Source organism: Camelus bactrianus, chromosome 35, assembly GCF_048773025.1.
Source record: "Camelus bactrianus isolate YW-2024 breed Bactrian camel chromosome 35, ASM4877302v1, whole genome shotgun sequence".
In the NCBI taxonomy this organism is placed as follows: Eukaryota; Metazoa; Chordata; class Mammalia; order Artiodactyla; family Camelidae; genus Camelus; species Camelus bactrianus.
The window spans coordinates 17,038,345-17,065,454 of record NC_133573.1 but is presented as its reverse complement, the minus strand read 5'-3'; the positions used below and the strand labels follow the sequence as shown (position 1 = coordinate 17,065,454).

Below are 27,110 nucleotides of genomic sequence, written 5' to 3'. Positions count from 1 at the left end.
AATCCACAAATCCCTTCACATATTTTAAAGATGACATCTCATTTTTCATCATTAGCTTAAAATGTTAGAGGATATAATTTCCAGAGCATTAAATACTAGGATTTAGAAGTAAAAGTCACACATTCCTTTGAATATGCCCCCAAAAGGCTCATTACAACAGTGTTTGTAATAGCAAAAACAAAACAAAACAAAACAAAAACCCCACAAAGAACTGTAAACAACCTAATCATCCAACAACAGAATAACGAAGTCATGATAAATTCAGTCTATGGAATATTAAGGATTTCAAATAATGAGGGACATCTCTATGTACTGACATGGTAAGAATGGGTGGGACTAGAGAGGAAGTTTCAAGAAGAATCTTTGCTTCATCTATATTGTTTGAATTTTTATAACAACAAAACACATGCAATAATCAAGTACTGAATTTTATTAAAGAAGAGAAGAAAACCATTTCAAGTTCAATACCAAGTATCACGCTCTCACACAGGAAATCACTTACTTCATCAATGTAGGCTTGTTCCGGCTCTGGTTCTATTGTTTCTATCTGAACATCATCACTAAATTGTACCGTCTTCTTCTCTGTTTTAACTGTAAAACATGCAACATTTATCTTTTCCTTATCATAAATTTAAATTTTTATTTTAAAGCACTTTCGGTTCCAGGAGAGAATTTATGTTTTTCTTATATTCCCTTCAATCTGAGAGACACAATTTAATGTTGCAGATTTAGGCAATAATGACAAAACACTACTTTAGGATATTCTGTGATGATTTCTTAATTTTCTAAAGATTTTATCTTTTCCAGAACAGAGATTTCTCTAAAAATAAGAGATGTATTTCTGAAACAAAGATTAATCACCTATTTACATATGAGAGTTTGGTAAACTGCTAAACAAAAAGCAAAGTTTTACACTGGCATAAATGAATTCTGCTATTTAAAATAAATCCTCTTTTAAAATTACTAGTCCTTTCAAAGAAAAATTTCCATTTTTCCACAGGCCATGCTATTTCAATGTAATGAATTGAGAAGTTAGCTGCATGTTCCCCACACACCACTCAGACTTCTTTTTTTTTTTTTTACTAAGGGAATGACATCCAGGCCAGTGGAGAACTTTACAAGTGGCCTTGGCAGGGATCTGAATTTTCCACTAAATCATTCTATATTTTTTAGTTACAGTATTCTTTGCAATGAAAAGGTGGTTATTAAGGGATCTGCAAATCAGAAACATATATTTCTATTGCCCAACAAAGCACTTTTTAAAAAATATTCAATGTAAAATTAACTAGCTAATATAAAGTTATGATTAACATGGCAATTAATCTTCTCCAAAATAATACTGAGTGGACATACAGCTTTAAAGGAATGAACTTCCTTTTTGGATTTTTTTCATACTTGTATCAATGTAGTTAATCAGTATTTCCAAAAATATTAAAGAATCAAGACGGAAAGAAGTGGTGGGAAAGGGGCAGAATTAAGAAAGGGAAATAATATATATTAAACTATTAAATGTGCGTCATGGAATATTACATTTTCCTCAAGGAACCTCCAATACAATGCTATGAGATATGCTCATTTTATAAATGAGGTTAACAGTGGCTTAGAAAGAGTAAAAACCCTTGCATAGGAGAGAGCTCATAGATGGCAAAGCCTGGATTTGAATGCCAGCTCTACTAGCCCACGCTACTGGAATCTGGCCTGTGATTTTACTCAAAGAACAAGGAGTCATACCACTTACGTATTCTATGTTGTGTGCTTTCATATAAAATGGAAATAGTTTACTTTACAGTATAAGGAATATATTCACCCACACAAGTCACCAAAAGCAAAATTTTACACATAAAAAAAGGTTTCAACTGATATTGTTTTCCCATGGGAGAAAAAGAGCCATCTGCTACAGACATTTTTGCTTTTTATATCTTGAGCTATTAGCGAGTCGAAAGCTGGGACAGCACTGCACTGGCTGCTACCCATTAAGAGAACACATGGTAGACGGGACATCCTAACAGCTGACCACACCCAAGTCTGCAGGGCTTTTTCTCCTGGGGACTAACACTATTACTATGTATGCGTGTGTATGTTTGTGTGCATATCGTGCGTGTATGTATAAATAAGACCACATATACATATGTACAGAGATATACAGATGTCTATGTATACACATACATGATAAAGAGCTTTAACAAAACCTTACCGCATCTCCAAAACAAAAACAATCTAAGTAGGTCAAGCTTTCTAACTGACACATTAAGTGAGGTGGCTTCTGTTCTCCCATAAAGAACAATGCTACAAAGATCTTGCTAACACTTGTTTTCCAAGCCTGAGGACTATAATGTCATTACATACGCTCTGATGCTCTGGTTTCTCTTTTAGGTGCTCCAGAGTGAGACACAGGAGAATAAATAGAATATTCATTTTAAGGCTACAGTGCTATGTGATGGGAAAAAAGATGAGATGACTACCTTATCGACGTGAGATCTTGGATCTCACCTTGAATGGAAATCCAAGACAATTCTATCCCTTCCAAGATCTAATTCAAGATTTAAAAAAAAAAAACAAACCCAAACAACAAACAGAAAAACCAACCACAATCAGCCAGGTTAAAAAGTCGGCACATTATGCGCTGCCATTTAAACAAGGTTGTACAACATGGTTTTGCCTTTTTTTTTTTTTTTTTTGAGTTTAACAAAGAGAACTCCCTTAAAGGAATGGGTACCAGATCTGTCTCCATGAAAGTAGCACAAGACATCCTGATGATAACTAGGAGAGGGCGTTGTTTTACCAAAGGTCTGTAACGTCTGGTCTATTATTAAAGCCTTTTCTTGTAAGAGGAACATTTTTTGTTTTCAAAGAAAAGTACATCTTTAGTGTTAATACACAGACACTTATGTATCATTTATTCTATAAATATTTATATAGTCTGTATTCTGGATAAGATTCAGCATCAAGTACTGTTGGAAATGAAAAGATGACTGAGAAAAAGATCCTTTCTTAAAATTCCTGCAAACAAAAAAAGACCAAAGCTGATGGTGATTCACAGCTTTCTCTCATCTTTTCTACCTGGCATTACAGAAAGATGAGATGAGGTATTTTGCCAGATATCTGTAGCTTACTGACTTATATACAAAAAACCCTTTTAAAACTCTAAACATTTCAGTGGCTAATAGAACTCTTTCTAGATGAAACATATTTCTGTTTCCTTAAACAGAAGATTATGACTTAATCTTTAGGACTCACACTCATCATTATGAGGACTCCTTAGAGTGATATTTAGAAATACAGTGAACCACCTACCAACATTTTAATAGGCTACTGGCAGTTACATCTCCTGCAACGATTGTGACTGCCAGTAATATCACTTTTCCCCTTTGGCCCCACTTTCTAGTCTATTTCTCCTAGTCAGCAAAGGCTTGGAAATCCAAAAACTATCTACGTGATTAGTTACGGCCCCTTCTGAATATCTGACATGGTGGCTTAGGAAAGCTGTTATGCTGCTTAGAGGCCACTGTTTCCAAGTCTGGGGCTAGACTCTAGACAGATGGTCAAATAGGAAGAATAGAAGAAAAGCTTCCCTGTAAGCTTACACTGAATTTGTCACATTCTTATCAACTGAAAACAAAAATACATAATGCATAAATTCTGTAACACCTCTTAATTTGCATTTTTACAATGACATATAAATACATATATATATATATATTTTTTTTTTTTAAAGTCCATAGTCTGTCTAAAGATAATTTTGGTAGACAGATGATTTCAATTCTTAGATTAGATGATTCCTCATAAGTAATTTGACTGGGGAGGTGCATTTTTTAAGGGACAACTTGGAGGCACTAACATTTGATAGTCCCTGCTCCAGAAAGTTGAACTTTGGGGAATTATGGATTATCATCCATTGACAGACTGGAAAATACTTACTCATTTCCGGTTCAGCAGTGAGATCTGCAGTCACAAAATTAGAGGGAAATAACCCCATGCCTTGATGGGTTTCACCTTTCCACCAGTTGGGGTCACTAAGAGCAAGAAAAAAGAATGCTTCACTATAACAAAGAATTTTTATTTCTATGTATCTTTACTTTTTATAGTGTTTAACTTATCTTACTAACCAGATTTGAATCTCACAACAACCCAACGAAGGAGGAAATGAATGTATCACTATTACAACTAATTTTCAAGTAAACATAAAGCTGTAGTAAAAATAACTAGATGCCCAGCTTCAACCCTCATAGCCCCCAGTGGTCCACCATGGAGATGGCAGCATTAAATATTTTGCCACAAAAACAAAAACAAAACAGATACGCTGTATCACCTCCTCTATGATAATGTAAATGTACATAATTCCACATAAAAGGAATTTGCTCCATACTGAAGTACTATTCTGTGGAAATAAATTAATTCAGTATATTATGTATTTCTTATAAATTCCATAATAAGTGTATTTGGTATATTCTCTGAAGTCTTAACTTTTATACTAATTTAACAATCTATAATACTGGATGGAACCAAGAATGAATAGATTAAACTAGACCCCCAAAACAAAGACCAAAGAGAAAAAATGAAACAAAGAGAAAAAATGAAACTACAAAATAAGAATCCAGATGGCGTGACATGAGCAAAGTCATACAGAAAAACTACTTGCTTCAACATTTTATTTTTTTGTTTGAGAAGGCATTCAGCAGGAATAACGTGAAACACAGAATATGTTCAATATTTTCGTATGATAATGTTGAACTTAATATTAACCATCACCTGTCATCAAGAACTGTAATAATTTCTCCAGCTTTAAAAGTAAGTTCATTATCTTCAGCAGCTTCAAAGTCATATATAGCACGAACTTTTCGGCCTTCATGTTGGTGGTTAGTTAAGAGGTTGGATGTGCTTGGATACAAAGTAGAAAGGGTGGTTGACTGCTGCCTTTGTTCTTTCAGGGACAACTCAATGGCTAGAAAATAATGGGTTTAAAAAAACCCAAAATGTTAATATACCCAACAATCATAAGTAGTACAAAAAGATATCTGAAAGTAAAAAGTATTCCTCTTTCAGTAATGTAGTGGGAAACCAGGACATATCCATGATATGATACAACATCCTGAACAAAAAATACCTTTCAACTATTTTATTCATTCATTCACAACTGAAAGTTTAAAAAATAAATTAATTTAAAAAACTGTACAGCATGATGACTTTTTACTAAACATACAATTTAAATTATTCTGGGTAACAAAAAGATATAAACTCTCAAATCAATTTTTTTTAATTTAGCTGCAGATATTTTACATTTTCATTCATCTTTTCAATGTATTTCTACAGCTTAAGTTCACTAAATAATAATCACAATTACTTGAGAAGTCAAGAGCCCCAAGCTTGAGTCTTTCACTGAGGACTTACTAAATCAGTCTCAAAGGCAGTATCTGAGAATCCGTATTTTATTGTTCCAAAGGTAATTTTTATGTAATCAGTCTAAACTGGAATTTGGAAATGACTACAGTTAAGTCTCACCTAACAAATCCCCCAAATAGATTTCAAATGTGTCTGCTCTATCTCCTCCCCCAATGCAGGCCATCACCATGTGTCACTCAGTCACTGTAATGTAATTTTAACAAACTGATTACCCTACTTTCAACTCAACCCATAAACTCCTTTTTCCCTTCTACTTCTGTTCCAGATCAATAAAGGCCAAACGGGAAAACAAAACTTTAAAACTATCGTATGAAAACATAAGAAAATATCTTTTGGGATCTTGGGACACAGAAAAATATCTTAAGACTTAAAAAAAAGCAAAAATCATAAAAGAAAGTCAAGAATTTCAACTCCATCAAAATTTAAAACTTGTTTAATATAACATGACATTATCAAAGTTAAACTGTAAGCCAAAACCCAAGAGTAGATATTACAACAGATGTAACAGGCAAAAAATTAATATCCAAAATAAAGACTTTCTATACATCATTAAAAAATAGAAAAAGAAAGACAATCAGAGCAACTAATAAACATACCAAAAATAAAAGGACTGAACCTCATTAGAAATCAAGAAAATTAAAATTAAAATTAGATATTTCAAACCTATCAGTCACAAAAATTAAACTCTGACAATACCAAATATTGTCAGGAGATTAAAAATAAGAGCTTTCATATATTGCTGATGGAAAAGGAAATAATACAACTACTTAGCAAAGTTGAAGACTCACCTACTTCATAAGCCAAAAATACCACAGAATACACACACACACATACATATACACACACAGGAGAACACAGACAAGGATACTACTCGATGCAGCATACTTGCTATAGTAAAAAAAAATCAGAAAACCCAGATGTCCATCAGCTGGAGGACAGATAAATTACAGGATGTACTATTAGTACACTGGAGTATTACACAGCAATTAAAACAAATGAACTTGATTTATACATCTCATTATGAATAGATCTCAAACTTGTTGTTGCAGGAAAAACACAAGTGGGAGATGGTACCTAGAGTATACTGTTTATCAAAAAAGAACTTGCTGGACATAAAAAAAGTATTTGGCATTATTTATGGCTACAAAGACAGTACAGTAAAAATATTATAGAAACATAAACTGAAAGGACACACAGGACAGCAGCTGCATCGGAAGAGGAGAGGAAAGATGTGTTAGCAAAGAGGGGAAGAAAAGGAGAAAGAACAAAGTAAGCTTCAGCTTCAGCCATAAAGTCCTTTTTTTTTTTTTTTTATTCTTAAATATCTTGTGGAGGGGGCAGGGCAGAAGGAAGTATCAAGTAAGAGACCTCTCTTCCTCCCACAATCAGGAACTTAGAAACGTACCTTTTGCTAAATCTTCTTCTTCTTTTTTGTTAGCCACAGTACCAGGATCCTTGGCCACCAGAGCTGGACTTGCTTTTGCTTGTTCTGCAGCCTACCACAGAAAGAAGGAAAACAATCTCTGAAAGGTGTTCTTAAATTTTCCTACCCCCAACTAATCTGAGAACTTGCAAGACCCTTCTCATCAATCTGCCACAGACTTCTGAGGAAGAAAGAAACCCAAACTGGAGCAGCCTCCACTTTGAAAGGAGGAGATGAGGCAGAACTGGAGAAAACAGACTGAAAGTATTTGGATACTTAGGCCTGACAGCCTGCTCACACCCTCCCAATCTGCATGAAGAGGTTCAACTAAAAGCAGACAGTATGCAAACCAGAGAAGACGGACGAGAGGAGATTCAAATGTTTTTGGAAAATTCTAAAACCAGAAAAGGGGGTGAAAGTGGGAAGGAGATAACTATTTTAAAAACGAGTAGTTCTTCAATATCTATTCAAGAGTTATATTTTATTGTTTATTTCCAGATCAAAAGTCAGGATGTAGGATGTTATCTTTAGGAACCCAGGTTTATATAAATAATATAAATGCTTGTAAAATCATACTATTTTGTAAACCAAAATACTAATAGTTAATTCTGACAAAAATTATTGTCCATCTTAAACACATTCTGTAAATAAAGTAGTGTACAAGTAAATAAATACATAAATTAACACTTACGGAAATTACAAGCTTCTAAGCCTCAAGGGCTACTTAGATTTTGCAAGGCCACCAAGGCAAATCAGACCCCAGCCTCATTTTCAACCATTCTATCAGTTACCAGAAACTGCTAGCACACACATACACACTCACACACTCTTACACCTCTGACACACATTTCCTTCTACTTAAAATGTCCTCCCCTCTAGCTCCTTTTATTCCACCCACATTTCTCCCTACTGAGTTTCAACTCACCACGTCAGTGAACAGCTAAAATAACACTTTCTCAATGAAACATTCCTAAACCCCTTAATTAAGCATTTCCTCTTCTGTGTTGCTCTGATAACAAGGTACTGTGATATGGGTACTTAAGAATGCAAGTTGTGGAGTCAGGCAAGCATGGTTCACATCTCAGATTCATCACTTTCTAAAGCATGAACCTTGGGTACAGGAGTCTCTTTGCGCCTCAAGTTTCTCATCTACAAGGTGAGGATGACAATGGTACCTACACACCAGAGGCTGTAAGGAGGATTAAATTAATACATATAGCTTCCAAATCAGATGCGATGGGGGCCACTCAGGGTTTAAAACAGAATGTATCACCCTGTCTTCTGGGATTTATAACGTATGGAGATGTAACACATGTCATACATATAACTACAGTATAAAGGATGCTCAAACCCTATGCAGTTACAAGGTTTCTATATTTTACATGGAATAAATACATTATTAACTCAAAATAGATGGTGAAGAGTTACAAATATATACCATAATTACCAGAGCAATTAAAAAAATGAAATTCCAAAAAATATTCAAATTACCACACACACGGCACTTACAACAGTGTCTGGTACATAGTAACAGGCAATAAGTCTCAGCTTCTATTGTAATTCTCTGCTTACATATCTGTCTCCATAACCAGGCTGTATTCAACATCATTCTAAAATACAGTTCTATACTCTTTACTTAATATATTTTATAATGTCAAATAAATGCACAAGGCATTTATTTTTAGAAAAGCTGACTGGAAAAAAAGCTCACTGAAAAGAACTTTAAGCACCCTCAATTTGATCCATCTCTAATTGTAACCTTCCTTAGATAATAATGTTTTAATGATCATACACTTCCAAAAATATAAGTATGCTTGGTCAGAGGCAACCTTTTTCATTGTATTTGAATATCTTTTTTCACAATTGGGTGCATTTCACAGAATGATCTTTTGTGGTCTGTGAAGGGATCTGTGTTGGTCAAGAAGGAAGTGCAGAAACGAGCTATATTAAGCCCGACATTCCTGAACTGAGCTCCTTTCAAAGTTCCTTTCTATCATCAGGTTCCAAGTATAGCAACGATACTTGTCTTATTAACGAGTCAAATACAGTAGCAGAGCTAACGTTACTTTTACCTCTCTGTCAAAAGCCAGCGTTATGAGAACCACCACAGCAAGAGTTAGGTGAATAAAATAGACTTTTCTTAATATTTTTATATTATTTTCTTCTGTACTTGGATGAAAAAATGTACTTTAAAAAAATCCTTATGTTTTCAGAGGCTTTTGTTAAATACGCTAACAAAGATCTAGTCTGTTTAAGGCATAGTAACAAATTAAAGAACTAAGTGACTAAAATTTGGAGGGACTTCTGCAGTTGATCCCAGAGGATACATTTTTTCATTAAACACAAAGCTCTTTACAAACATGGTTTTCAATGAAAAGCTTTTCAGAAACTACTATTATAAAAAAAAATCACCATTTTACCTCATCATAGTTCACTTTATATGCATTTTACGTATTTCTTGAAAGATGGCAACTATCCCAAAATGAGCTTTCACACAACTTATAACATCTAGATGGGGAAACACAAAAAGTAACTCCTAACTTTAGTATTGCTGATCTATGTCCTTAATCTCTGGAACAGGAGGGTAATCTAACTCCGATGCCAATCAGTAAGTAAAAGCTCTTGCCAGTGTTCACTCCACTTCTTGTCCTTTGAAGCCTAGTCCGGACAGACACATATCCACTAACCTCTACGTCAAACGGAAGGCAGGATCGTGTAGTGGAAGGAACACTGGACTGAGAGTCAGGACGCCTGTGTTCTACTTCCAGCTCTGTCACCTACTAGCTGTGGCCCTGGGCAAGTCACTTAACCACTCTGGGTCTCAGTATCCTCATCTGTAAAATGAGGGGATTCGATTAGAGGATCCCTGAGTTGTTCCCACAACTATGAGATTTTAGGTTAACCAAACACAGCTACACATCAAACAGATCATTAGTTCTCCGTCCTTTTCTTACAGGAACAAGCCCTGCTGTGGACTGAATATTCAGTTTTCATTTGCACTGAAAGCTGTATTCAAGGATAGCACTGCTCAAACTTTCACGTGCATACAGGATCATCCGGGGATCTTGTTAAAATGGAGATGGTGAATCCACTGGTTGGAGTGGCACATTTCCAAGTGAGTGAGATGGTCCAGTTCTAATAAGCTTCCAGATGAAAATGAGGATGGTAAATGAATGACATTTTAAGTAACAAGCTCTAGAATAAGTTCTCAGGGTACAGAAACTACAATTCCATGAAGCAACTACTCTTTGGTTCTCAGTAGTGAGTCTACTCTTTGATAATTAAACATTGCTTCTATTGTCAAGGATATCTTACCATAAGATATCTTGGATTACTCTGCATAAAACTATTCCTTAATTATACAGATTTTAGAAATTATTCTGGGAGTAGTAAAAGCCAGCTGTCATTTATAGATGAATTCTTCTCAAAGACATGATTTATCATCATAAAACTATTAATAAATCAAATTTTTTCAAGTAAGAGTAAAAATATCTTTTCTCCTTCATCTCCAAAATATATTTCTGGGTCTTCACATCTCAAGAGTACTCAGATAAACTAGAAGTGCCTTGGGAAGAAAGTCTAGAGGAGCCTGGATGAATCATTCTGTAATTCCCTTGAGGTGGTTGAAACCCCAAACGTGTGCCCTCCATAACTAAAGAGTGTTTTCTGCTCGTGTTTTCACATCACTCACTATGCCCTACCCAAGTCCATACAGTGGGGAAAGACAGCTTAGTGAACCAGCAAACATTTTACGCCTACTCGGTTAGTTGGACATACTAAAGGATGGTTACCCAGAATAGGAAAAGAATAAGAATCTTTCGGTTTTTTTCTGTATGACATAAATTAGAGATTGATCCCATAATATAAATTTTTTTTAAAGGCAAGTTAAGCCTTTCAGTCAACCATACTTATTAGGAGAAAGAAAGAAGACTTAGCCCTTATTAAGGGAAAAGATGTTTCATATGCTTCTCTTCCCAATGACCCCCTTATATCTCCCTCCCATTTTTAATACAAGTACTCATAAATTTCAAAATCAAAAGAACCTCTAAATACATCCTTAAATTTTAAGGAATCCTGGTTTTTGTGCCGTCATTCTTTGCAGATAAAATTACAGCATTAAGAGCATTTAACAAGAATGTCAGTATTAATAAAGCAGTTTTGTCAGTATTACTAAAATTATATAAAATATTAAAAATCACAAAATGTCAAATGAATTCATTTATAAAGGAGGAGAAAGTGAGGAAACGAAAGCTCGAACACATTAATATTTCACTATATTTTTCTGGCACCTTTATATGCAAGATTCTTATTAGCAAAAATACCTCTGGAGTAGTAAAAACTACCCAGGCTTGGAGAAAAAAGAAAAATTCAAATAAACATGGCTACTTTAGAGAAACAAACTGTAGCACACACACAACTTTATCTAAAATACCTGAGAACCAATAGCTGGAAACGTAACTCCTTGTTCCTTAAGGTTTTTAATCATTGCTGATATTAGACTAAGCTGTGGATCATTCTTAAATTCATCGGTCCATTCAACCATGAGAGCCTTTAATTTTTCACATACTTTAGGATGACCCTAAACAACAGAAAAAAATTTAATAAAAAGCACTAATTTCCTGGCTAATGATTTAATATGGATACCTTAAATATAAAAATAATAGTGTTTCAGATCTCTTTTTAAATCATAAATTATCCCTAGCTACAGACAACGCATAAGAAAATACAGTTAATGGAAATAAACTAATTTTATTTTCACACTATTAAAAAAAAAACAGAAGACACCATCACATACCTCACATCAAATTAAAACATTAAATATATAACTTATTTTGGAGGTCAGAAAGACAAGACTTTTCAGAGTATTTTGCAACTAAGCAAGCATTGTATATGAGAAAGACAAAGAAAACTGTTTTGTTTTCTGCAGACCAATACAAATTAAGTTGGAAAGAGAGAATAAATATTACAATTTCTTTATTCTTAATTCCTGACTTTAAACGTGCATGACTGTTTTCTCCAAGTTACTTAATTATCTGAGGCCTGGCTTGAGATCCATTACATGTCAGTATTCCTGGAAACTTCATTTCTTCAAAGTACATTCTCCCTTTAATTATAAAACCAACATGTTCACTGTAAAATATTAGAAAATAAAGAGAAGTTCTTTCTCCTATATGTAACTGCTTGCTTTTCAAAACAGTTGTTCATGTTACTAAATACTGAGTATAGATTTTCAACTAAATTAAATTAAACATTATATTAGAATCTCTTCACAAACAGTTGTACATTTTGATGAACATTCAGGATATCAAAAGAATTGCTTTTAAGTACTAGCAAATACCTAAATATAACTGAATAAAGCAGAACAGGAAAAAAATTATTATATAACCAAAACGTTTTAAAAGAAGTACAAAATTTTAAATTCTTATTTCATTTCTGTACTGTTTCCTACTAAAATCTGGAGATACTCATTTTTCCCAAAAAACATGAAGCATTTTTCCTTTTAACGTTGTTTTTCTTGACATATAACACCCCACCACAAAAAGAGGCCAGAAATAATTACCTTTAGAATGTATGAATTTTTACTGAGAAAACTCACATATTACTTAGCAAATTAAATTTTTTAAATTCCCTAAATTGCTTGTTTTGAATTGTTTATTTGTTTGTTTGTTTTGGGGGGTAATTAGTTTATTTATTTAAATGGAGGAACTGGGGACTGAACCCAGGACCTCAACCTCGTGCATGCTGGCACGTGCTCTACCACCGAGCTATACCCTCCTCCCTGGATCTGAATTCTTAACATTCAGTTAAGCAGATAGTATAATATTAAAATCCTGTGATGGTTAGGCAGTGGCCTTATTCATGTCAAGATGAAAACTTAACAGTGCCACATTTTGTTCAGTATTTCTGAACAGTCCTAAACCAGGAAAATATCTCTGTGTCTAAAAAAAAATGGTTACAAAAGCTGTGCCTAAAGTAAACTGGCACCTCTTAATCAGATAGGAAATGCACACATTTTTCATCAGGAGAAAGGAATGATGAAGAAAAGAGGTTAAATATATTCTAATCTGGCTTGACAAAAACCAATTCTCTAAATAAATTTGTAGTCTCTTCAGCAAAAATATACCATGTACTTCTACACGGGATAAAAATAGCATAGAAAGAGTTTTAAAAAAAAAAAAAAGCACGGACTAATCCTTTGTGATTAAAAATGTGAAGAACTGAACAAAAAAATACATGAAGAAAGAAGACAGTCTTAATTCATTTCTGGAAATAGTGTTCCTTACCTTGTTTAAGACGTTGCTTACTTCACTAGCAAAATCTCTTGAACATACTTCTAAGTGAAAAATTTTGCCACAGTTTGATACGCATGCTCCTAGAAGCTAAAAGCATAAAATGAGAAGTTAAAAGGGCTCAATTTCAGCAGACAGTTGTGCGGTAGATCTTAAAATGAAATCACTCACGGTCAGAGCTTGCATAGCGACATGAGGATCTTTATGGTTCACCCTCCTCATAACTGACCGAAGACAATCTTTAGGTCTAAAAAATGAGAAGTGTAAAGATTAGTAGTACACTCTACCTTCTTCTCCCTAACTATAAAAGGCAATAGACTACTATACAAAAGGGACAATATGGTAGAGAAGTTTAATTTTTACTAACGACACAATCAAAAAACTATACATTAAAAAGTTCCATAAAATTTTTCAAACAAAATTAATAGGCTCCCTTCCTTAGCAATCCTTTAGGCATTTTGGGCTAATTCTGGGTGAAAAGTTTTTTAAATAAAGTACGAGACCAAGACTTTCACTTCCAGTCATGATGGACTACCTGCAACGAGACTTATACTCCTGCTGTAAACAATCAGAAAACTGGAAAAATATATTTAAAGTATGTTCGGGACATCAGGCCACAGGTAGTGCTGAACAGCGATCTCTAAGAACGAATACAAACTAGATAAACCAGACATTTGCCTCAACTTTCTACCCAGAGGCACTTTCCAGATACGGAATAAGCTTTCTGCCTAAGGCAGTTTCTGGATCTCAGTGCAGAGGGGATCCCAAGAAGACAGCAGTGATCTCACTAAGTTGAGGAGACAGAACCCGGACTTCCGGCAGGCTATGGGAACTAGACTTTGTAGGACAGGGTACAAGGAGCTATATGAAGAAAGAGTCCTAGATACCTGTATAGGGGTTCCCTTTAGGTCTGTTGTGGAAAAATCCAGAAGGCTGGGCAAAAAGTGACTGAGAGCTTTACACTGAAGGGTTCCCAAAGCTTCCACAGTTGTCAGAGCTCATACCAAAGTGGAGAGTCCTCACAGCAGAGGGCTTAGACCTTGGGAACAGGGCTATACTATCTCAAGATTATTCTAAATCCATCCTATAACAGCTTAAAAACAAGCCACAGAAGGATAAAGTTGACCTAAGTGTCACAACTTCTGACAGAATAAAATCCAATACTTTTTAACAGGAATACAACAAAACCTGGCATTCAACAATATAAAATCCATAATACTAAACACTCAATCAAAAATTACTGGATAGGACATGAAACAGGAAAAAGTGATACATAACTAGGAGAAAATTCAGTCAAATGAAGATGTAGAAACTTTATACGCTATTTTAAGTATGCTCAAGGATGTGTAAGAAATCATCAACATAACAAGTAAACAGGTGGTATATAAAAAAGAACCCAATACAACTTCGGGAAAGAAAAATATATAAAATTAACTAATTAACTAATTGGATGAAATTAATCTGATCAAAATGGAAGGATACATCTAATATGGGATTAATAACCAGAATATACAAAGAAGTCCTACATCTCAAAAACAACAAAAAGTAACAACCCAATTCAAAAACATTCAAACACAGGACTTGAACAGACATTTCTCCAAAGAATATGCATAAATGGCGAAAAAGCACATGAAAAAGCATTCAGCATCATTAGAGAAAGGCAAATGAAATCACAGTGAGATACCACTTCACACCTATCAGGATGGCTAATTTTTTATTTCTAAAGCTATCAGTGATACTGTTGTCACTTTTTTATTTTATTTTATTTTTTATTTTATCTTATCTTATGAACCAACTTGTGCACATTATTATCAACCAAAGTCCAAAGGGTTCACTCTTGCTGTACATTCTGCAGGTTTTGACAAACGCATAATGACATGTAGCCACCACTATAGTACCATACAGAATAATTTCATTGCCCTAAAAATCCCTTGTGTTCCATCTATTCATTCCTCCCTCCGTATCCCCAAATCCCTGGAAAAGAAAGAAAAAAAGGGAAAATACGAAGTGGTGGGGACGCAGGAAAACTGGAACCTTTATGCATTGCTGGTGGTAATACAAAAGGGTGTAGCCACTGTTGAAAAGTTTAATAGTTCCTCAAAAACTTAGATGTAAAATTACCATATGATCCAGTAATTCCACTTCTGTGGATATACCCAAAAGAATGAAAGCAGGAATTCAAGCAGACATTTGTACATCCATCCTTTGAGCAGCATTATTCACAATAGCCAAATCTCCATCAACAGATGAGTAGACAAACAAAATACAGTGCAATATCACTTAGCCTGAGGGAATGAAATTCCAACACATGCTACAAAATGGCTGGACCTTGAAAACATACTTAGTTATAAGCCAGACACAAAAAGATAAATGTTACATGATTCCACTTATGTGAGGTACTCAAAACAGGCAAATTCGTGGTGATAGAACATAGAACAGAAGTCACCAGTGGCCAAGAGGAGGGGAAAATGGACAGTTATTATTTAATGCATACAGAGCTTCCGTTTGGGATGAGGAAGTTTTGAAAATGGGCAGTTGGACACACATACCAAAAAAACAACAAACAACAAAAAATACATTAACAAGTCATCTGAAATACAACGAGCCCTGGAAAAATTGGCCAGTAAGAATTATCCTAAAAAATTTCTTTAAGAATTGAAAATACAATTACTAAGAACTGTGATAAACAGAAAAAAAATTTAATAGGGAAAAATTAGAATAAGAAATAGAGTTTCTGTTTCTAAGGATGTTTCATTGCGTGTTGGGAAGTCTTCCACCTAAAGAGCATGAAGAAAAGAGAAAAAAAAATTTAATTTATTGAATACCTGTTATATGTCACACATTCAACTCATGATTCTGCAGCTCTTATTTTATTGATTTTGTATTAAAAGTATCTAATGGCAGCATCATTAAACTGAAGATATAATATAACATTACTACTTAGATTTTTGCCTTTTTTACAGTTGGATTTATTTTAGGAGCCAGAATCTGTGAACCCATGCTAATTTTTGCAGGTGTGACAACCATGTTGGCAAACACAAAATTATCATTTCAAGGTACTGGCAGAGGCCAAATATAAAAAGGATTATCTGAACACTAAAATTAAAATCATTTAAAAATAATGACCCAAAGATGAGTCAGCTCAGTGAATAAAACATTTCAGAAAATAATCTTCAATATTTGCTTTACCACCAAATTTTAAATGAAATTTCTGACGTACTGTTCATAAACCACCTTTGTTTTAAAAGAAAGAAGTCTAAACTGGGGTGACTTCTGGAAAGGGGTGTGGAGAAAGGAGCTTAGAAATGGAACTTTTACTTTTCATTTCACTCATTTCTACACTGTTTTAATGTTTTTCCCAATTTTAAAAAACAAGACAAAGATATGTCTGGCACCAAAAAGTCAGCTATTTGCAACCATAAAAAGGATAATGCCACAAAAAGCCAACTAGAATGCTTATAAGCGTTGAACACTTTATGTATGTCAATACAGCAGTGATCTTTTTAGATATAATAGGACAAAAAAAAGTCCCTTCAGAGCTGTGTATAAAACTGGCACTATTAAACAGCAGAAGTGACCCACTAAAATCTAGTATTAACTATCTCATTCTGTTCCGTGTTATTTTTTCAATTCAGTTTTTCAGTATTTCCACAAGAAGATAAATAAAATACAGAAGTGAAGTATATTTATAAACATTTTATTATTAAATCTTAAAATTCAACCAAAGATTATGGCTAAAAGACTTTTTTAAAAGGTTTATGAGTTAGAAGTAAATTTAAAGGAGGTGTCCCTATGACTTTTATCCTCTTACTGACAAATGAAAGTTGTCTACAAACACAGTGTCTGTATCATTTATCACCTATACAAGGACCCTTTTGATAGTGGAAGGGGGTGCTAACTGGACACAACACAGGAACAGCAGGCATACAGTGAAATTATTCAAGGCAAACTGGACATAGAGTCACCCCAGCCAAAACCACGTTCATCTAAAAAACTGTCTTTTTTATGCATAGATCATGGAGTGAGAAAATAAAAAAAGCAGTACTTTCATCTAGTTGTGACTTCTAATGTCTTTTTCTCAAATCCTGGACCAGACAAGAAAACAGACATCGTAGGAATGGACACAGCTGCCTTGGCCTGGGTCTGCTCTGATGAACTAAAGCATCAAAGTCAAGGTCATTATTCAGGAGCACAGCACAACAATCAAGCTCAATAAACTGTACTGTGGGCTTCAAAGAAAACAGAGTTCTACGAGGGGGCTCTTCTCCATCAAATCCTCTCTACAATAACCACTCTCAGTCTTTCAGTTTCTATGCCTTCAACATGGTCAATGCTCAGTAAAAAGTCACTGAGCTAAACAGAAAAAACACTGCTTTGCACTGTTGTACAATAATTAGTACTTATAGTAATTGAATAATCTTCATTATAAAACTATTTATTAACAACTTCTGCATCTTCCACTGAATTTGCTTTCTATGTGTATATGCTCTCAAAAAATTCACGTCTGAAAATCACAAGATAAGGGGGAAAATGCACATTAAGTAATGCTGGGAGGAGCACAGGATGTGAGGAGACTGATGGTGTATTTAAAGGAAGCACTTTGTAAAAACACCAGCTACAATAAAACCTGCATGTGCATGAAGAGGAGTTTACCAATGGTTTCCATCACCTACCTTTTGTAAAGGGTAGTCAAATCCTCATCTCTCTCAGAAACCTTCTCAAAACTCCATTTTGGTATTTTAAAACTTTTTCTAAGCCTTATACTCTCTTTTCCTTATCTTGAGATGGGAAATCAAAAAAGATGGGGGTCAAGGGTAGGGACAAGAGCAAGGCAAGGAGAACTCCCTCTCACCTTTCCCAGTTTTCCAACCCAAAATAACTCTTTCTCTTATCTTACCATGTGACAAATGACCATAGCACAAATGACACCACTGTAAAATATAATGGAACAGTACTGTTTCCTAGGGTTTGTTTCCAAAGTCAGGGTATAAAGCAAAAATTACAGTTAATCAATTTTCCTTGATTAGGGAGTTACTGTTGGAGAACATACTCTGCCATCTCTCAAACTGCTCAATACAGGCAACTTTTCCTCAATTATGAAAGCAAAAACTGCTACTTGGAGCACCAGCTGAAGAAGCTGGCTTGTTCAGGGCCATGTTGTTTAAAACATGCATACTCTGAGCAAGAGTCACACTCAGTGCACAGAAATAGTCACACTCCTTAAGAGAAGTGAAAACTAATTGTGAGAGCACGAAGAGCTCACTAAGTGGACAGAAGGACAAGTTTTTCAGAAAAATAAAATTGAGGAGGCTGCAAAAGAATACAGTTAAACTCAGGAAGTTAAACATGTATATGAGGCAGCTCAGATCAGTAGTAATAGGATCAAAGAAAACGAGAACTAATTTTGTATTTCTGCAATTCTCTTCTCAGAGAATAATGAAATTTCAAATCTCTCTGAATAGTCCTGAGTACATTTCCAAAATTGTCATCACATTATTTATAAACGTCTGTCTACTTATAAGTATGCTGTTGTACAGTTATGATAGATAAATAGCTCAGCATGAAGTCTTTCCATAATATATAAGGAGAAAGCCAAAAATATTAAATGATTTTGTTGGACAAAGGAGTCAAGCTTTGTGAGCTCTCATGCTTTATAAAACTTCTTTAGTCTCTTATTTCAAATATGTCTCACCTCTCCATCTCATTCGAAAAGTACTTTTTGTACTATAAAAATAATAGGTCAAACTATTAACCTATTTTATATGCTTGAGGAAATGATTGCCAGGGAAAAGGCAGTGAATTTAAATTCTAATTATTGCATCTATTACTAAAGCAATGATTTTTAGATCAATCAACTTTTCAAAATGAGGATACTATCTCTTCATTATCCCCCTTCATGGGACCTAACAGAAGAACAATAGAACCTTTTCCTTAAAGTATTACAAACATAAAAGAAAAACAGTAAAAAAAAAAAAATATATATATATATATAATAATAACAATAATAATAATACATGGCAGTTAATGAATGAACTTGCATAGTTAACTTCTCATCACCTATGAGGCAGGACTGAAAAGATACAAAGATAATAGCAATACGTCTCTAAATACGAGCACTACTAGGTGTTTAGGGCAGAAAAATTCTTGCAGTGTTAAGACTGTCTGGCATATCACATCTCTGTTCCCTGCCTAATCAATGTCAGTAGTGACTCTGTCGCTGTGACAACCAAAACCATCCCTAATAGAGCAACACCACCAGGCTGAGAACCACTGTGAGACAAAACAGCCCTGTGATTCAGTAGAAAAAGATCTGAGGCTTGACAGACCTCATCTATAAAAAGGGGACTCCAATGCTTCCTGCTCGCTATGTTATTACAATACTCTCAGAATCGTGCCAGGGACTTAGAACAGTCAACAGTGTTAGTTCTAGAAAGCACAAAACGTGTCCTATTCTACTGAGTCACTTTTACAACTTTAGTTTTCAAAGCTATTTGAGTGATTTGACCTTTACATTTTCATCTTACATGCTATGAAAAGTGCTTTACTACAACTTACCACTCAAGGATGTATGTTAACTATATTGTGGAAGGCAGAAGGGACACATGTATGCATAACTTGTATAGCAGGCACACAATAAAAGATAGGGAACTCAAATCTTTGCTGAACAAAGCGAAAAAAATTTTTAATTAACAGGTAATATAAACCTTCCCTGAATATTGAGGGAAGTCTGATTTAGAGGATGGCTTTCAAAAATATAAAGACATTACATTAACTATAAAAGAATTTTAATATAAAATACAAAAGAGATCAGAACTGAAGTGAATAATAACTCTATATTCAATGGCATATTCAAAACGCATGGTCACATCCTAGTCCATGCCATTACCAAAAAAAAAAAGAAAACCATTTAGAATCTCAATTTCAAGCATTCCAACTATCACCTTCCGTTTTTCTAACTCACTCACTCTCTTCAGACCCAGCTCTACTTGTTCAGGGAAACTCCCCTCTGCTCTAGCTACTCTGTATCTCTCCCTCTTCTCAGAAAGCACCAACCCTTCTCTACCCGGCCCCATTCACGTAGTGCTATCCCTATGCCTGCGGCCTCTGCTTTCAGCTCCTTGCTTCTTCTCAACTTTAAAATCACAGCATAAATGTTACACCCCGACACCAGTCCTCCCCTGAAAAATCTAAGTAGATCTCCCCTTTTATTGTCCACTAAAATACTCTGTCCACTATCTTCTTAGCCATTATCTGTTTGTTCCTGTCTCCCACTGGTAGACTACCACAGCTGACAGCAAAGGCTGTGCTTGCTTTATTCACCACTGTATACCCAAAGCTTGATACCCAGCCAGTGTTCCTGTTTGTCAAATAAAAGAAAAACTGATATAAAGAGAATGAAACCAACTGAAGTAATTCTGTGGTAAGAAAGTAAAAGGGACCTGGAAATTAAGATCACACTTTACAAAAGCAAGCCTTTAATTTTATCCCTGCTGGAACTCTTCTCCTAGTTTAAATCACATTTAAAAAAAAATCCTAAATATGAATCAGATTTTCATTTGTTAACTAGAAAAGCCTTGAGTACCTAGAGCTGTTATGATGATAAAATAAAATGCGTATATGGTACTTAAACAAGATCCAGCAGATAATAAGCAGTCAATAAATGTTGGCTATTATTCTTACAAGAACACTTAAAAGATTTTAAAAACCTAAAGCCAGTAAGTTGAAGATATGATTATTACAAACTATATACTGGAAGAGATCTGGTTTCTCTACCTGACGCTGCCCTTCTAACTTGAAGACATGTAGGTCAGAGATCACTTTTCCGTTAAAAAAAAAATAAAGAATTAATCAATCAACTTCCGGTCAAAGGTCAGCCAGTATTCTGTACTCACAGCCCAGGTCCAGACCAGACAAAATAAAGCCAGTGAAAATATTTTTAACACACTCTTTCCTAAAGGCTTATATTTTTCACAAAGTATCAGTAATGACTATCATTTTTTCCTTCCAGTTCTGTACGAATAAATAAAAGACACGCTATCTAAATAGATCCCTTACCAAGCAAAGAAAAAACTTCATCATGTTTTCCACCTTCAGTCAACTACATTTTTATCTAAAGCTGAGGACAGACAGTTAAGATATAAAATAATAGCACAAATTAACCTGGATGCCAATTACAGAATTTTAATATTTACTTGTTATTGTGGATCTACCCTCATCTATTTTTTACATATGAGATTACAAACAAATCAATCAAAACTAATAGACAAGAGCTATTTATTATGTGAAGACATGTTAAAGAAAACTGCTACTATTATTCTGAAAGTTCTCTTGATTCTGAACAAACAGAGACTTTTCAGTCCATCATATGACCTCACTGGCTAGGCATTCTCAGTACTCAACACTGGAACTGCACACTAAAAATCATGTGAATATCTTAGGAAGTCAGAAAACATTTTCAGAATGTTTTTTACAGTTGTAAGTCCAGCATATTCAAACATTTCAGGCGGACAGGATATGTTAAGAATGGAGTAATTATAAATGTAGAATAGTGTATATAATATGCTAATTGTCAATGAATGTGGAGAAAATATATTCATATTTGAGGGCAGAAACAATGGAAAGAAACAAAAGAAACTAAGTGGTACCTACAGAGGATGGAGGAGGGAAACAGGGATAGGAGTTAGACTTGTCAATGTTCATCTTTTTAAATTGTTTTAATTTTTGAGCCATCTGAGTATGTATCTATTTCTGAAACAAAAAGTATGTATCTCATTTAAGCATAAGTATTTCTTTAAAACAACAAACAAAAATACACACCAATAGGTGGTTCAAAGAACAGCACAGCAAGATTTTTTGAAAAGAGGAAGAATTAAGGAGGGTTTTTCGAAATACCACTGGAACCATGTTTCTGGGTCATAGTTCTCTAACTAAATGAAATTTCACAATAATTGGCTCTTTATTTTCCCTTAAAACTTGAGAATATTTTCCAAACGATCACAATGCTGCGCAACAGATGACTCTTTAAAAAAAAAAAAAAAGAAAGAAAAATTTTAAAGGGTCAAAAGGATTTTTAAATATTATCTTCTTAGGGAAGAAAAAAGTAAATAATATAAGTTATTTTATTTATGCACAAATAATTCTACAATATATTGCTGGTTATAAATCATTTTGATTAAAAAAAATCTTACTGCAAAAGAAATGCTTTTCTTAAAGTTCCCTCCACCACCCCAAAATCCATTATCTTAAATAAATCTGTATATTTTATAAAATTACAAACTAACATCACATGGAAATGCTTTTTTAAAAAATCTAGACTGTTGCCTAGTATATAAATAACCTTAGGAATTGCATTCCCATCCATAACTTCCCTCCACTTCCACTTACCTTATCTACATCCACCTCAGGAAAACTGTTCCCTTTTCCCTCTCACACCAATTACATGTCTCAGTCTTTTCTAAAGCACACCAGGTATCCAGAGCACCTCACTGGCAACCTACAATACTTTCTAATATTCTTATGTTACTATCATCAGCAACCCATATCTAAACCTGTGTATCTAGGTTCCTTGACAACATAAACCAGGTCACTATAAATTTTCCATATAAATAATTATAAAATGATGTAAAAGATTAAAAACAAACTAGAAGCGGTTACCAGGTTCTGGGGAGGGGGAGTGGTAAGTTGTTTAACCGGCAGAGTTAAGCTGGGGATGATGAAAAGTTCTGGAGATGGGATACGGATGATGATGCCACAACAATGTGAATGCACCGAATGCCACAAACTGTACATTTAAAAATGGTTAATAAGTTAAGTTTTATGCTTTATATATTTTACCATAATAAAAATAAGTAAACAAATAAATGATATATTAGTGTAACAGAAAACAACAAATCTGACTCCACATGGAGCTGTTGCTTTGGCTTTAACCCTGAGCCCTGTTTCCTAGGCTCAGTCTTGCTAGCTCTGCACCTGTTGTAAAAGAATGTTGCCTATAGCCTGAAATATACAGGAGATTCTATTCTCAAGGCTCTGACCTTTAAGAATATTAACACTTTTGTACTTATATAAAGATAATAAGTTGCAGAATAGAAAACAACATTTGTTGTGTTAGAGGTTTTACAGGGGCACCATGACCTGACCAAAGTGGACAGCTGAAGAAAAAAGGATTCCAAGAACAAGGAATTCCTACATCAAGAAGTTTGCAACAACCTACCACATCCTCCCTCCTCCCCCATCCTCCCTCCTCCCCCAACCATTTGTAGTATAAAAGGAGCCTGAATTCTGACTTGGGGAAGAGGGTTCTCCAGGATATTAGTCTGCCATCTTCTCAGTCTGCCAGCTTTCCGAGTAAAGTCGCTATTCCTTGCCCCAACACCTCATCTCCCGATTTATTGACCTGTCGTGTGGCGAGCAGAACAAGTTTGGACTCGGTAACATTAGGAACTCTACCACAAGTATCCCACAGTTTACTGCTCTCTTGAAAAGAACCTTAATAATTTTCTATTACTAAGCTGACCTGAGAATACAGAACCCAATTCCGTAATAGTTATTCTTAGGCGTGCAGGCACAACACCAAGGGCTCACAAATTTAGGGGCCCACAAAAATGTTTTAATTCCTTTTAAAATAACAAAAAGATGAACTTTTAGATCAAAGAAAATGTTTTAATGACTAATAGTACATTTATTTTTATAACAATGCAGTCATAAAATATTTCATTATTTTTTTAATGGAGAAAAGGACCCAGGAAGAAAAAAGTGCACAGGGCCCATGCAAGTAGGAATGCAGCCCTGATGCTTATCACGTCCTACTATGAAATTACCAAGGTACAGCAAGAACGAGAAAATACTACTGGATATGTACATAAAACATTATTTTTAGAGAAAAATCACAGACATGAGTGAATTTTGTGGGTTTGATTTTTTTTTAAACCCAGGAGTATCAGAATGGTATCTCACTTACATACAATACTTTTCAAACAATTCTTTATTAATAAGAACTATAAAGAGATATCGTATTTACATAAACAAACAAATCAATGCCTGGAAATTAACTTAAGAAGAATTTAAAGGAACTGAAGAGCAAGAACTTCCAAGGAAGAAAAAATTAGTGGAAGGAAAAAAAGGAAAGAGGAAAGGAAAAAATATTAAAAATAGAACAACCTCTAATTTAAATTAGCAAAGTTGAAAAGATTTATTAAGGAAATTTAGACTTAGCATAATGTCAATTAAAATCTCCAATGGATAATGAAATATTAAGGAAAATATTGAGTATGTTGTCTAAAGTAAATTTGAAAAAGTAAAAAATGAGCATGTAGCTAAACCTAATGATACTAGATAATGACAAAAAACAAATAGAAAATAATTTTTTAAAGCTACAAATAAGTACATTTTCAATATATAAGGAGAGCATGGATGGAAACTTGAGGTCATTACGCTAAGTGAAATAAGTCAGAACGAGAAAGACAAATGCTATATGATCTCACTGATATGTGGAATCTAATAAAATCTAACTCACAGAAACAGAGAACAGATTGGTGGCTGCCAGAATGGGGAGAGTGGGGGGTGGGCAAAATCAATAAAAGGGGTCAAAAGGTACAAACTCCCAGTTAAAAAATAAGTTCTGAGGACATTATGTACAGCATGGAGATTATAGTTACAATACTTTATTGTATATCTGAAAGTTGCTGAGAGAGTAGACCTTAAGAGTTCTCATCACAAGAAAAAAATAGGGAAAATGTAACAAATTATTGTTTCTAGTATAAGAATGTTAACTGAAGAAAAACAAACTGATCTATTTACCTACATTATATATCATACAGGATTTTTAGGTGGGTTACAAATTTACTTTTCAACCAGAAAAATATGGAATATTTCTAGTAATGAAAAGGAGTTTGTCTCTTCATCTCAAGCAACTAACTTAATTATTTTAAAATATCTACAAAGTGAAGAACAGCAAACTAAAGACAAAAAGAAAACTGACAGTGAAAAAAGAGAAGGAGGGCCCTTACAACTAGAATGCTATATAAAGATTTATCTCCAAATTACACAGGGATGGAGCTAGGTCAGTAAGCTAGTCCTCAACAGACAAACTGTCATAAAATAGCACTCTCCTCAAAAAAAAGGACAGAGGTGCACCCATTTAACAATGTGCCAGACACCACTATAAACACTTAATGTATATATATTGACTAATCTCACACTCAAAACAAGCCCCTATGTAAAAGAGACTATTTTTATTCTTCTGTAGCAAACTAGAAAAGTTAAGTTACTATTTATCCAACATGACACAGCTAAGCAGTCAAGAGCTAGGATCTGAAACCAGGTGGCCTCACTCCAGAGTCCACACTCTGTCAACCACTAAGGTATTTTACTTTCCCCTGTACAACAAAAATTCATAGAACTTTCATCCTACCAATCCAAGTAGACTAGATATACATAAATTGCTATTATACAAGACAAAACACAAATAAGAATGGTTTTGATAGAGTGCTTTGAGGATCCAGATTTTCAGTAATGATTTTTAGTAACGGGGATAAGGAAAGGCTCTGTGGAAGAAATAATACTCATGGTGGGTCTGGAGGGATATGAGACAGAGACAGGGAATGGGAGAAGAGAATATTCCACACTGAAGGTACAAAATGACCAAAAAACATTAAAATTAGGCAGAAAAGCACTGGCAACTCAAATATGAGTTGAAAAGAATGGTACGTACAAAAGAAGTAAATGAAAAACAAGTGATTCAGAGGCCAAAGGAGATTACTAGACTTAGCTCAGCACAGAAGGTACAGGCGTAACACGGTCAGAGTTGTTATTGTGGCAACTGGCTCTAAGAGACGGACAGAAAAAAGGCAGAAACAGAAGGAAATACCAACGGGTTAATGCACTAGTCTAGGTACAGTTAAGGATGTCTCCAGTCAACTGGGGCCAAGAGAAAAGCAAAAAAGGAACAGACACACAGCACACAGTAGCTACTCAAACTTCAATTAAATTAGGGAACTAAGCAGGCAGGAAAGAACAAGACTGCATACACTAAAATGTGTACTCATCAAAGGGGACGGGTGAGCCACATGTGGAAACCACAGTTTCGGGAACCTGCCAGCGGGAGTGCGTTACAAGCTAAACGGGCTCAAGTGAAGGGGCAGAAAGGCTCTGAGGACAAAGGGCCCTGCCTGGTGTGACCGTGTTCAAGAACTTAACTAAAGAGATTGCATAGCATCAACACCATGAGAGACATGATGGTGGTGAGCTGATAGAATTTAGTAAGAAATTAATTGCAGAGATGAGCCTGAGGTTTCAAGTGCAAATGAAAGAATAACCTTGTCAGTAACAGAGACAAGGAAGACGGGAAACAAAGGAGGGAACATGGGTTTAAAGCCAAGAGACATGAGTTCAGGTTTCTGCAAGATGAGACCGAGACTTACACAGCATGATGTTAGAAACGGTACTGCATCCACAGGACCAGTGCTTGGGTAAGAGAATGAGAGCTGAAAATACAGGTGTCACTCACATAAAGACACCCAGAAGCTGTGAGATTTACAGAGAAAAAAAATGTTAGGGGAAAAAAATGGATCAAAGCAACATGAGGAACTATCTGTATTTAGAAGGGAAGGAAGAAGAGCCAGAGAAGGCACTGTCAGAAGGTTCAGATTCCCACCAGAAGAACCAAGTATGCTACAGCAGTGCTTCTGAACATTCCTCATAAGAAAGTACACAAATGAGACAATAATTTGTGTGGCACAAAGGGGTGAATGTGGCTATTAATAACTGGATGCTATTAGCCCAGGAATTAAAGAAACCGTTCATCTTTATATCAGTTAATCCCCTCACTGCACTGTTTGCAAAGCCCTGTATTACCAAAAAGTCTGCATCCCAGGAAGTATACAGTTTCCATTTTCCTAAAAATGTCTCTCTTTCAATAGTCACTGATTAGCTGGGTGGAACAGGCAGATGTGACAAAGAAGAAAAGAACTCAGAAATTACCAAAAAAACTGGTAACT

General features: G+C 34.8%; 1 protein-coding gene across 2 annotated transcripts in view; it reads right to left on the bottom strand.

Moving 5' to 3' along the window:
- Positions 1-27,110, bottom strand: part of STAM (signal transducing adaptor molecule) — a 69,610-nt gene that overhangs the window by 27,593 nt on the left and 14,907 nt on the right. For both annotated transcript variants that reach the window (XR_012504272.1, XM_074358334.1), the window contains exons 3-9: positions 13,285-13,360; positions 13,108-13,203; positions 11,256-11,402; positions 6,806-6,896; positions 4,750-4,942; positions 3,919-4,013; positions 503-591 (exon numbers count right to left, since the gene is read on the bottom strand). Coding sequence is in view for 1 of the 2 variants with exons in the window: in XM_074358334.1 (XP_074214435.1) it covers positions 503-591; positions 3,919-4,013; positions 4,750-4,942; positions 6,806-6,896; positions 11,256-11,402; positions 13,108-13,203; positions 13,285-13,360 (787 nt within the window). In the remaining variant the exon portion in view is untranslated. The remainder of the gene's footprint in view (positions 1-502; positions 592-3,918; positions 4,014-4,749; positions 4,943-6,805; positions 6,897-11,255; positions 11,403-13,107; positions 13,204-13,284; positions 13,361-27,110) is intronic.